Raw genomic sequence first — 13,261 nt, 5'->3', positions numbered from 1 at the left:
TCTTTCAGAGATCTGAGAACAATCCCAGTGCTCTCAGATTGTAGGGGAAGAAATATTCCAAGGCCCTCTCAGTCTCCTCTTCTGACCTTCATCTCACACCACCTAAGCAATGCCTCCTTCCCATTCCTGCTCCTAACAGCAAGCCTAGATTGTGGCAAAGGCCATAGGGCTATACAATGCCCTTTTTCACGGCCCCGTTATTCTTCCTAATCAATTTTCAAACTTATTTGGCCAACAACCATTTGGGGCTTGAAATATACCGATGGAAGGCTAGAACGGGGCTTCTTAAACTCTTTCCATTCGTGACCTTTTTGCCCAAGAAATTTTCATGCAACCCTGGGCATATAGGTATATAAAATAGGCATAAAAATAAAATGTTTATTGTCAATTTTTTCATAACCCCCACATTCAGTTATGTGACCCCATATGGGGTGGCAATCCACAGTTTAAGAAGCTTTGCCACTTACTAGTTGTGTGACCCTGGGCAAGTCACTCAACCCTCACTGCCTTGCCCCCGCCCCCCCCCCCAAAGCTTTAGACTAGAATCATGGGCTAAATATATTTGTCCTGGATAAATTTCATCTTATTAGAAACTAGGGTTCAGAAAACCAACATAAACATAGGACAGAGGCAGGGGTGGGGGAAGGGGATGGCATCAAGTTATTTGAAAAAGATCTGGGAATCTCAGTGGATTGCGGGCTCTAATCCACAGTGTGACAAGGAAGCCAAAGAGTTCATGTGATCCAGGTACATTAATAGGGGCTTAGTATTCTGACTTGGGAGGTGATGGTTCTACTTTGCCCCCCTGCCCTGGTCAGGTCATAACTGGGCCTTTTTGAAGAGTTGTAAAGCTGACCCTGGATTATGCTCCTCCTGCTTAGTCCCAGAAGGCAGAATTAGGAATTATGGGTGGAAGTCACAGAAAGGCAGGTTTAAATTTGCTGTAAATAACAATGCATTTTGAGCTGTCTAGACAGAGAATGGTCTGCCTCTGCAAGTGCCAAGTTCTTCAGGTTCATTCAGGAGATGCCAGATGACAAACACTTGTCAAAAACTAAGAGATGATGTGATTTTGGGACCTGTAACTGCTGCGGGTGGCTCAGGGTGAGAATCCATGGAATAGTGGAATACTTCAGGGATCTGGGCTTTTGCTGGTACGGGTGGGCACCCCTTCTCCATGTTAGTAAATGAATTCAAAAGTTGCTATGGCCACGGGCAAGCTGGTGAGCAGACTCTTCACCATGGGGCTAGTTTTTGGATGAGACCTTTAAAACACATGCCATAAAATATCCCCAGGATAAAGGAGGGTCAGGGAAAGTTTGTACCAAATAGAAGAAATTAAGTCTATTTTCACAATAGAAGGGAAAAAAACCCTGGGAAACACTGAGATGTTGCTGCACCTGACACTGAAGCTCTCCCTCTTCCTCTGTTCCCTCCATGTCCCACCCGCTTCCCCCAACCTTTTCAGGGCTGATAGGAAGCCTTGTCTTCTCTGAGGGCAATGATCTAAAATGAGGCGTCTATGGGGTACTCTCTATACCTCCCTGTCTGTTTCCCTCCTGGGTCTTAGAAAAGGAGCCCATGCCACGCCTGGCAGGCCATGACAGAGCACAGGCCTCGTACTCCAGACTAGTGGGGTTGTGAGGGCAAGGTAAAGGCTACGATTCCCTGGGCCCTGGTCTGGCTGGTCTCCACAAATTAAGGGCTCTAATGTACACCATCCCCACCAGTGTCAAAGGCCCCAGGCTTTTCTCATCCATCACAATTTGTAGGCAAGCAAGGAACCACTTCTGTTCACATGGGGAGGAGGGGGAAGGCCAGGCCTCTGTCCCTGAGGACAGTTCCCTTTCTCTACAAATTTACTTCACTCTCTGGGTTAGAGTCAGCCTTGCCCAACCTGCTGCCCCCCACAACCATACCATGCATATTCCTAGACTGGGGATTGGCAGACCTGGTGTGTAGCGTCAGCTATGTCCATCGGCTAGGATGCTGAGAAGACTGGAGACCCGACCGTACAAGAATCTGTGCAAGGAAGTGGGTTTTCTGCCTCCAAATCCAGGGAGCTTTCCATCCTACCCATGTATTTCTCAGCTGTGGGGGCCACTCAAATGTCAGGGGCAGGAGGATGAGAACACAGAAGATAGCACAGAGAAGAACAGTATCATACAGCCCTCTCAGGAGTGTTCTGAAGAAAGCGCTCAGGAAATCGGCACATGCTAGATGCATTTCAGAAATTACTATTCAAAAATTTATCTGTGGAGGACTGATCTGGGCCCTGGAGACACAACACCAGATTCTGACACAAGGCTTTGCTCTCAAAAAACTTAGAATCCAACAGAAAAACAATGAGTCCACAACCAACTAGTCTAAGTTTAAAGAAAAGATATGAGAAAATAATGTTTTATATAGAAATAGGAGGGAGGAGATGGGGGTTGGGTCAGTGAAAGCTTCATTAGGTGGTGGCATCTGGGGTGGGCCTTGAAGCAAGATTAAGTTCAATTTATGAGTATGGGGGTAGCTCCCGCCAGGCAGAGGTGATCATCAGGAGACAAGAGAGGGCAAGATGAAAATTAATCCAATTAGGATGGAACCTGAAAGTATGTGATGGGAAATAGTGTGAGATAAGGTATAGAGGATTGAGGGAGGTGCTAAATGACTTGTCTGAGGATTCACACTTTATTTAATAGGCACTTGGGAGCCACAGAAGGTTTTTCAAGAGAGCAGCACTTTGATCAGAGAAGTATGATGGGAAGATGATTTAGATAGTGGGCAAAGGACAGCCTGGAGTGGGCACCCTGGAGGCAGGGAGACCAGTTGGAAGGCTATTACAATAGTTTCACCAACAGATAGTGAGGTCCTGAACTAGGGTAGCTACACTGGGAATGCTGTGGAGGCAGGATGCAGGAAAGGTTGAGAAGGAAAAAGAGCAAGAAAGAATAGGTGATTGGAACTGTGGTGAACAAAACCAAATTCATTATATTTCCTCCACACCCTAAGCCTGTTTCAGGTCCTCTCCCTGATGTCTCCAGTTCCACTGCTGGCCTTAGTGTCCTCTTAGAAACCCAGCCTCAGAACCTCATCTCTGGCTCTCCTTCCTCTCAACTCCATAATTATTGGGCAAAGAGAAGCCACTTTTGCTGATTCACACATGATTACCTAACCAGCAAGTGTCAGAGGCAGGATTTGAACTCAGGCAACCCCTGATTCCAAGTTCAGTAATCTTTTTTCCCATTACACTGGGCTACTTCCTAAATTCTGGAGGACACATTCAAGCAAAGAAGACAGAGAAGTAGTAGCCATAGAGAGACAGAAGAGAGGATTATGAAGGGGTGGATGGGTCAATAGAGCCCAATGTTGCAGAGAAGTCAAGGAGGATGAGGTTAAGTCATTAGGCTTAAATTAAATATATGCCAGGGTGCTGAAGGAACTAACTGGTAGATGTGACTGCTGAGTGACTGTGTGTGATCTTTCAAAGCTTACAGAAAATGGAAGAGAAAAGGATGGGAGAGTGGCAGGTAAAAAAAAAAAAATGGTGGGGTGGGGTAGGGGAAGGGCAGAACCATCAAGCTTTAGGCCAGAAAGCCTGACTGATTCTTGGGAAGATTCTAGAACATATTAAAGGGATAGTTTCAGAGCATTTACAAAAAGACATGGTAGTCACCTAGAGCTAGCATGGCCTTTCCTTTTCTGACAAGTACAGACAAGGGGAATGCAGTAACTGTGATATGCCTGGATTTCAGCAAACACTTGGCAAGTTCTTTGGGAAGACACGGTTTCCTTATCAACAAGGCAGAGTACACTGTGGTAGACTCAGAACTGGCTAAATGACCAGATCCAAAGTGTGGTCAACAGCATCAGTCCCTGTCCTCAGTAGTGAGCATCAGGAATCTTTCGGCCTCTGGCCTCAGGATTTTGATGACAGGTGAAGATGTGGAGGAAAGACTTGTCAAATGTGCAAATGACCTCGAGTTGGGAGAGTCAACCAGCACCTTGTTGTCCTCTACACCCAGAGCTCATCTGGAAAACTATGTTCACTTACAGTTATCGTATTTCAGGAAGGACTCACTAATCAACTAGAAAATGTCCAGAGAAGGGCATGGGATGATGGGGAGATGAAAGAAGGGGCCTTGGAGGACAGAACAAAAGGGCTGTCCTCAAGTATCTGAAAGGCTGTCACGTGGAAGATGGATGAATGTGTTCTTGTTGGGCCCAAGAGGGTAGAATGAAGAGCACTAGGTGGAAATCGCAAAGAGGCAGACAGATGGAGGCCGGCTGTAAGGAAGAGCTTCCTAGCAATGACCACTCTTTCAAAAGTAGACGTTTGCTTCAGGAGGTAGTGAGTTCCCATTGCCGGAGGCCTGCAAATAGGGACTGGATGACCACTTGTCAGAGAGGTTGCAGAGGGATGCCCCACTGCCAGGGGGAAGAATAACAATTATTAATGGGGATTCAGAAGTATCATTATTATATGCAAAAAGTAGAGTCTATTTAAGTCTCGGGTTTCTTTTTAAGTGAGTCACTGTCGAGAAGGGGGCAGTAGCAGCCACAGTCCTGCTGATGGTGGTATTTGTGTAAGTGTTGGGTCAGTCAGCAAAAACCAGGGGGGTGCTTGAGGTCACTTAGGGGATGAGATTTTTCAAAGCCTGCTTTTGCATACCTTCGGGACTCTGTCAGTCACTACTCTTTACTTTAATGTGTCTCTTTGGGTTGGATTTCTTCTTCATGATTAAATGCTAACACAATCCTTTACATCCAGCTGGCACTTTATAAAGGGCCTTCTCATCTATTATCTCAATTGATCCTCCTAACACCCCTGTGAGATAGGAACTATTAACTCCTTTTAAAAGAGGGGAAATTGAGGCCTAGAGAAGGTTAAATGAATTGATCGAGGGCAGAGAGTCAGCAGCAGTGAGACGCTGAGCTCGTGTCTGCTGCACTTGAGTTGAGAGCTCTTTCTTTGGGACTTTGTTGCTTCTGGGATTGAGGGCCTTTGGTGGTTGAGGGGGGCAGCTGTCAGCTGGGATTCTGGATTCTCTCAGGATACATCCTCCTCCCCTATGCCAATGAAGGAGATGACTAAAGAAAAAGGAGTCAGTGTTGAATGAGAAATGCAGGTCCATTCCCCTGCCTCTTCACTGGCTTCCCGATGCCTCACTTATCTTGTTAGCTTGAGACATGGGCAAGGGGAGGAAGGTCAAAGGAGAGTGGGCAGATTGCTGGCTGAAGGACCTTGAGGGAGCCCAAGGGGAAACATTATGGTGGCAGGTATGTTCTGATCCGTGTGGACATAAAAGGCCGGTAGGAGACATTTTATTAAATCTCTGGTAGGGTCATTTGTCTCTCCTTTCCAGAGGCCCTTCCCTCTTCTCTTTCTCCAACCAGAAGCAGTCCATCAGAGAGGGAGTTTATTCCTCCTGCATCCAGCATAAGAGGAGGCCGGGCAGGTCCATCCCTCTGTGGTGAAGTGGCAAGGTAGTGGAGGGCATGCTGGCATGGTAACATGCCACTTGCTACTTACTCCCCAGGGTCACTTTGGATCAGTTTCCCCCTCTCCTGGCCTGTTTCTGTTAAGGTCCCTGCAAGGTCTAAGTCCTCTGACCTATGTGGTAACTGGCCCTGTTGAGGCTCTGTCAAGGGTAGACAACTGGGATGGTTTCAGCCTGGAAGGGAAGGGGCCCTGCCTGGTTTGGGGATAGCTTGAAACTCTAGGCTGCTTTCCATGAAAGCAGCGGCCAACCTCCTGACCTTGGGCTAACAGCACACTCTGGGTCAGAAGGCTCTGACAACTCCTTTTGTCTCTGGAAACAGGCTGGTCCCTTGGCCCTGGTGATTAGGACCCTTGTTCCCTGATGAACCAGGGATAATAGAGGGTCAGGCTGGGGCAGCCTGCCTTCCTTTTTCAATTAAATCTTTAATTGCTTTCTGGAAGGTGACAAACTTTCCTCTGGAGGCCCCAGAGGGAAGGACACAATTTCGGCCTGATGGCCCCCTTTATCACCCAGGCTTGGCGGCTAGATTGGAAATTTGCAGCTTGATGGCTTGGGGTAGCCCAGTGTGTGGAGGCAGAGATTGGGGCGTTGCTTAAGGAGTAGGGCTGGCCTTGTGGGTGATGGGGGAGGATCCAGAAGGCTCCCACGACATTGTGCCAGTGCCCTTTCCTCTTCTGATCCAACTGAAATGCTAGAATTCTCCTTCTCTCTGATCATGATTCATAGCCCTGGGTTAGACCCCTAAAGCCAGGTACATAGTCTCTTGAAGGGCCCTGTGAACATGTGTGCCTGTGCCTGCTACAATGAAGTGGAAGGAAAGGAAGGTGGTGTCTTCTGTACAGCACAGTGTGCTCAATTTGGAGTCAGAAAACCTGGGTTCTAAGTCTTTATAGCTATGAGACTTTGGGCTAATTACCTGACTTCAGTCTCAGTCTTCTCATATGTAAAATGGGGATAATAATGCTCAAATTACCTCAGGAAAGGCAATGTGGTATAACAGAAAGAATGCTGGACTGGGAGTCAGGAGACATCAGATTTCTTAGTTATATGACCTTGGGCAAGTCACATAACAATGATGAAGACAGCTGGGATGTAAATGCACTTACATTCGTGATCTCTTGGAAGCCTCAGAGAGAGTGAGGGTCTTTGATCCCACAGCTGGATCTGAACCTTTCTTGGCTCTAGGTCCAGCCCTCTATTACTACAATCATCTGAGAAGGGACAGAGATATGGAAGGGGGCTGGCTGGGAGCTTGGTGGGGAACGCTGAGCAGGTAGCTGTCATGGGACTTCAGGAGCTCATTCCCTATCTGAGAGACTACAGGTGGCAAAACAGGGTCCTGGAGAGAGCACCAGAGCAGCAGCCGGCGGGTTCTCACCCCATTTTGCCAAACATGAAACTACCACTATGTGATCTTGGATAAATCCCTCTGGATTGTCTAATTTATAAGGTTCCTTTCAGCCCTAATGTTCTATGAAATAGGTTCATACCACTCTCGTTCAGTCTAGACTTGACAGGATACTCAGAACAGATGGATTTTTTTTTCTAACATTTTCTTTTCTTTCTTTAAAAAAAAAAAATTAATTTAGTTAGGCAGTTGGGGTTAAGTGACTTGCCCAGGGTCACACAGCTAGTAAGTGTTAAGTGTCTGAGGCTGGATTTCAACTCAGGTACTCCTGACTCCAGGGCCGGTGCTCTATCCACTGCGCCACCTAGCTACCCCACAGATGGATTTTTACACATAGTTCTGCCCATCCAGGTGTGTCTGTCCCACCTCTCAAAGGCCTGGGCTGGATCTACTCTCCAAAGGTATCTCTGGGGCAGAAGGCCTAGTACTATTGGGCAATTATGTGCCCTTTAAGCGTCCTGAAAAGAACTGCTTCTTTTGGCTGGCCAGCCCTATCCCCGGCCACCTCTCCAACCTTAGGAGGAAAGTGGGATGGTTCTACCCCTATCCTCACACCAGGAGTGTCAGGATGCCGGGCTGCCAGGAGCACAACACGATGCTTACCTGCTCCCACTGTGGCAATGGCGCTCTCCTGGCCAATGATGTGCTCCTTCAGCCGTTGCTCGAGAGGGAAGCGGCGACGTTCCTCAGCCTCACGCTTTCGTTGCTTCTCCTGGTACTGGCGGAGAAAAGGACAGAGAGCTTGGAATGTGGCCGGGTCTGCCAGGTTTGGGGTCACCCTACCTCTGCCCACAGGCCCCCCAGGGGATAGAGATCCTGCCGCCTTTTTCTTCCTTGGCCAAAATGAATGCCCAGTTCTGTGCTGGCTCTGGAGCAGGTGCACTATGATTTCATTTGAAACAGAGGGACTAGGCTGAGGAGCTTGGCAGTCTGGGGCAGGGAACTGAAGGACAGAAAAGGCCTGGAATCCAGGCTTTACTTGTGGGAAAGCCACAAAGCAGTCATAGGCAGGGAACATTTGAGAGTGAGGATGGCCATTCTCAACTGCAGACTTGGCCCGGAGCTGAACGGAGTCTATTGGTAGAATCCAATCCTGACCAGGAGTCCAGCCCTGGGCCCAGCTATGGTTTGAGTGAAACAGGAGCAGAGGGAGGCATGGCCATATTCCTGGGGTGCTGCCGTCCAGTTGTATGAAGGGGAGATGAGAATCACACACAGGAAATCATTAGAAAACGATGCACTCATCTCGCTGCTGCAGATCAAAGACGGAAAGGTCTCATTCTACCCAAACAGTCACTGCGGTGCCTTTGGGGTGGCAACAGTCTGGACACCCACCCGCTGGAGAAGAGCTGAACAAGGTTTGGTATGTGAACACGGTGGGACATTACTGCACCATAAGAAACTACAAAAAAGAGGATTTCAGAGAAATATGGGGAGACTCGTATGAACTGATACTGAATGAAGAAAGAAAATACACAACAGCACACTCAGAGTTAGGTGGCACCAAAAGGTAGTAGAGCCCAGGAAAAATGTGCCCCTCTTCTCTGGAGTGAAGGGGAGGGGGCTGCAGGTGCAGAATGCTAGATATGCTGTCAGACTCTACTGGAGCACGAGGGACCTACACCTCACTGGACAAACGAGCATAAACAATGAGTGGCAGAGCTGGGACTCCAGTTTGCAAAAGAAGTTCAAGGTGGCTGTGAGGGGTATGTGCTAGGAAATCACTGTGCTGTAAAAAAGGTTCAATAAAACCTAAAAGAAAAATGCCCACATGCTAAATGACGTGACCCAGACTTCAAGGGGACCCTGAGTGGGAGAAGGCAGTGAGTTCAGAGATGAAGGGTAGAAGAAAGGGAAGGGCCTGTCCTCAGAGTCTCCAGTTTATCCCCATGTCCATCAGCACTGGAATGTGAATTCTTGGAACTGCAGACTCACACTCAGAGCTGAGGCCTCAGAGAGCAGCTAGTCTAACCTTCCACCCCGGCTGGATATCCATCAGCCTCTGATTGGCCAACTCCAGTGACGGGAGTTGAGCCTCTTGGGTTCTGCTAAGACAGAGTCCAAAGCTGCCTTTCCAAAAACCACCTCTACTACTTCCTGAGGCCCTCCCTATCCTGGCCCCTCAGCTCCTCCTCTGTAGGATGTGCCATGGGGCTCTCCTGGGCACAGGGATCCTTTGGCCGCCAAACCCAGGTCCCGTCAGAAAAGTCGTGACTGCAGACTGCTCTTGTGGGCAGAGTGGATAAAAAACATCAGCCATGCTGGCAGTGTTTTCCTGAGATGGTAGTGACCCTGACAGAAGTTAAAAACAATAAATAGCAAACAATCCAATTTTGGCTGTTGCTATCAGTCTGTAACTGAAAGCTCCCATCAGTCCCCATGTTTCATATGGAGCAATAACTTGGCTGCTGATCCCAGTGGAGCGATGCTTGCGGGATGGAATCCAGCGTGTCACCGTACGCTTCCCTCAGGCGTGGCATACATCAATGAGCTCTGACTCCACCATCCATAGATCTACTGCTTCCTTTAGTCACCCAGGCACAGACGAGGCCCGAGATTTGGTGCCGTGGGAGGGGTTTTCTTTCCTCTGGGAAGAATGTGGACTTTGCAGGCTCAACTTAAGCTACTTCCCCCAGACAGTGTGCAACAAGCAAGAGGCCCCTCAGGGGACTGGGAAAGGCAGGAATCCCTTAGGTCACAGAAAATTGAGCTGGAAAGGATCTGCAGTTTCATTTAGTTCTACTTCTTCCTACAGATGGGGAGACAGACCCATGGAAGGGAAATGACTTGCTGCAGGTTAACCAGAAAAGCTGGGATTTGAACCCAGGCCCTCTGACAGCCAGTCTAGTGCTCTCTGCACTATACTCTGCTGCCTTGCTTGTATGGCATTCGACTGCAGATGCTGAGAATGGGCTGCCTTGTTTCTCTCTGACTCCCCTGGAATGTCCTCCCTCTTCACCAGTTCTTTTTTTTTTTTTTTTTTAAGGCAATGGGGGTTAAGTGACTTGCCCAGAGTCACACAGCTAGTAAGTGTCAAGTGTCTGAGGCCGGATTTGAACTCAGGTACTCCTGAATCCAGGGCCGGTGCTTTAACCATCTTCACCAGTTCTAGTGGTACCTTCTGTTCGATGCCTTTCCTGATCCCTCTGATGGCTACAGCCCTCGCCCCCAAATCACTTCATATTTATTCACTTTCTGTTTACTCTTTTAGACGTACACATGTCTTCCCTGTAAGTGTGTAAGATCCTGCCTAGGAGGTGTTGTTTCCTTCCTTGTCTTTCTATCCCTGGTGCCCAGCACTGACCAGTGACCGTATTTTGAGCGCTGAACTGAGGGCTCTGCATACAGAAGGCACTCAAAGCACACTTCCAGAACTGTTGCATTGAATTTGGCAAAAGAAAACTTTTTTATGGGCTCCGGTTAATTCAGTTCAAACCAGCATATTTGTTAAGCACTTAGCATTTGCCAAGGATCTATTAAATACCTACTATGTGGAGAGGTGGTGTGGGACAGTGGGTAAGGAACTGTCCTTGGTTTGGGAGTCAGGCAGACAAGGGGGCAAGTATTGCCTCTGGGCAACCCATCCACCTCCTGGTGCCCCAGGCAATTCTCCAAACAGGTATAAACCTGCTTTGGCAAAGGAAGCTTCATCAAGGGAGCTCTGTCCATGGATGAAATTACTGGCTGAGTTTAAGTTGTTGGTGGGCCTTCCAGAAGGTGTGGGACCAGAGGTCAGGAGAGCATGTAAGGCTGGATACAAAGATCTGATAACTGTATAGCAATACAACTTAATATGAGAGAAAGAGAGAAAGAGAGAAAGAGAGAGAGAGAGAGAGAGAGAGAGAGAGAGAGAGAGAGAGAGAGACAGAAAGAGAGGGAGGGAGAGGGAGAGGAGAAAAGGCTCTCAGAGAGCCTTGAAAGATATCCACGGTGAAAAAATCAGGAGAGTACAATGTCACTGAAGCCAAGAGGACTCTTCAGGAGGGGAAGGTTCCTTGTGTCAAATGCTGAACCGAAGTCAAGAAGGATGAGGACTGAGAAAGAGGCCATGGGGTATGACATAATACTCATCTGTTCCCTCTGTAGAAATGATGCTTTTTAAAGCAGGTAAGATACTGCTGGAAGGAGATATGAGAACTTCTCCAATGGGTGGAAGTTAGAAGCAGCAAGATTTGGACCCAATAAAAGGAAAAAAAAACCCTCCTACAATTAGAAGTCTCCAACAGTGGAATGGGTTGCTTATTAGGTGGTGAAATTCCTGATGCTGCAAGTTCTCCCACAGGCCACATGACCTTGTTGGGCCCCAACAAGGCCCCAGAGTGGGCCAGGCTGTATTGGGAATTAGTAGTGAGTTTTGCATCCCTGGAGTATCCAAGCAGAGACTGTGAAATCTCTTTTGGAGACAGTGTAGAGGATCTCTAGACTGGCTGACCTAAGACTTTCTGAGACTTTGAAGACCTCCCCTGAGTGTGGTGAAGGAAAGGATATGGTTTTTATGTCTTTATGTGCCTGCTGTTTGTCCTCTCCAGGCCAGTTCATCTTAGGAAGACAGAGTAACAGCAGACAGGCAGGATGCTGTGGCTGGCTCCTCACTGTGGGTCTTGCAGTAGGCTCTGTTTAGACTCCCATTCCCCTCCCAGCAGGATGCAGGTGGCAGCAGGAGAGTGCAGCACTGGGCAGGGCCGGGTTAGGCTCAGGAGGAATGTGGCTAAGGATGGGGCGCTTGGGCAGACTTTGGCTTACATAAGCAGCAGGTTGGATTGAGAGGAGGTAGACAGGATGGGTAGTACACAGAAGGCTAGAAATGGAACAGATCAAGTCGCCTAAGATAAGACAGCGGATGTGAAAGGTCTTTGTCTAGAAGATACAAGTAAGCACCAGACGCTGTTTGGGCCCTAATCCTAGGGGGATGTTGTTGCTCTGTGCCTTCCTTTATATCTCTGCTAGGTATAGGCAGACCAGGCTTCCTATCTGTGTGAAGGAAAGAGAATCCCAAAGGACCAACTGGCTGCTGATTAGGTCTGCAGCAGAGGCATCCACAGGCTGGATTAACTCCCCAATTAACCCTCCTCCTTTGGCCAGTGTCTTCGTCCTTGGATCTTATCCATTTGGAAATAACTGTTACTGGTCACTAATACTTCACCTCCTCAAATTCTAATCAGACTCTTGAGAGGACTGATTGTGTCTTATAATCTAAATAGCCAAATGATCTTATTCAAGTATAGTACTTGTCAGTCTTGGGGGAGAGAAAAGGGTCCTATCTCCAAACAATTTGCCTGGTTTGGAGAGAAGACATATGTGAGGAAGGGAACAGAAAGGTGTGGAAGAGGTTATGTCAGGGTAGGAGGAAATAAGCCTGGGCTTAGTGGGGGACCCTGGGGATGCAGATGCAGAGACAGGATGATGTCGTGGAAAACACCAGCCTGGTGTGGCGCCCGGCTACTCAGGTCTGAGTTCTGGCATTGCTTTGCACCAACATAACCTCTCTCAGCTTCCGTTTCCTCGTGTCCCTGGAAATAAGAATACTGGCACTAACTGCCCCACTGGAAAATGAGGGGTTTGGACTATGGGTCTCCCAGGTCAAAATGTGTTGATTCTGTGACTGGCAGGGGCTGTGCCCAAATGCAGCAGCACTTCCTCAGGTAGACTGGGAGAAAGGCTATTGAGTTCTGAGGCAATCCACTGGAGGAGGGGGCTGAGAAGGGGACTGTCAGCGGAGGCAAGGGATGCCTGGTTGAGAGGCACTGGGGGTGTGGCGCCGAGAAGGACATGAGCAAGCGAGCCCATCTTCTTAATAAAAGACACATGCAATTAGTTTCTACAGCCCTCACCTAGCGACGGCGGCCACTGGCTCCCAGCGGCTAATCTGGGCTGGGTAATCACGTTCACTGGCTCTCATCATCCTTGATTCGACATGGCATCCCTCCTGGCTGTGACGACATTTACAGGAAAGTGTTCTGGGCCTCGGGCTGAGGCCTGGCTCCAGGCTGGCCAGCAGTGTGGCACTGCTTACACGATAGTCAAGAACAAGGGCTAAGCCACCCTCTATCTTTCCTGGCTCCATTTCTTTAGGAAGGGGGAATGCAAAGAGGACAAGAAGGGGAAAGGATATGTGTGTGCGTGTGTGCATGTATGCACGAGTGCATAAGAGGCAAAGGTGAGTGACAGGTGGATTTGTCTCTGGGTGATCACTGCATGGTCAGGGAGAGAAAGGGTAAGAGCACAGAACAAGCAGGTTGACCCAACAAGAAGGCCACCAGCAAGCTTTGTTTCCCAAAGGAGTGCGTGCACGTGCGTGTGTACATGTGTGCATGTTGGGAGGAACAGATGTAAAGATCTCTAAGACATGGTGCCACATCTGAAG

General features: G+C 48.5%; 1 protein-coding gene across 2 annotated transcripts in view; it reads right to left on the bottom strand.

The window, feature by feature from the left end:
• The window catches only part of CLPB (caseinolytic mitochondrial matrix peptidase chaperone subunit B), a 190,186-nt gene that overhangs the window by 37,612 nt on the left and 139,313 nt on the right, over nt 1-13,261 (bottom strand). For both annotated transcript variants that reach the window (XM_043993018.1, XM_043993019.1), the window contains one exon: nt 7,501-7,615. In XM_043993018.1, the coding sequence (XP_043848953.1) occupies nt 7,501-7,615 (115 nt within the window). The remainder of the gene's footprint in view (nt 1-7,500; nt 7,616-13,261) is intronic.

This window comes from Dromiciops gliroides, chromosome 3 (genome assembly GCF_019393635.1).
Source record: "Dromiciops gliroides isolate mDroGli1 chromosome 3, mDroGli1.pri, whole genome shotgun sequence".
NCBI classification, from domain to species: Eukaryota; Metazoa; Chordata; class Mammalia; order Microbiotheria; family Microbiotheriidae; genus Dromiciops; species Dromiciops gliroides.
This window is presented reverse-complemented; position numbering and strand designations above follow the sequence as displayed.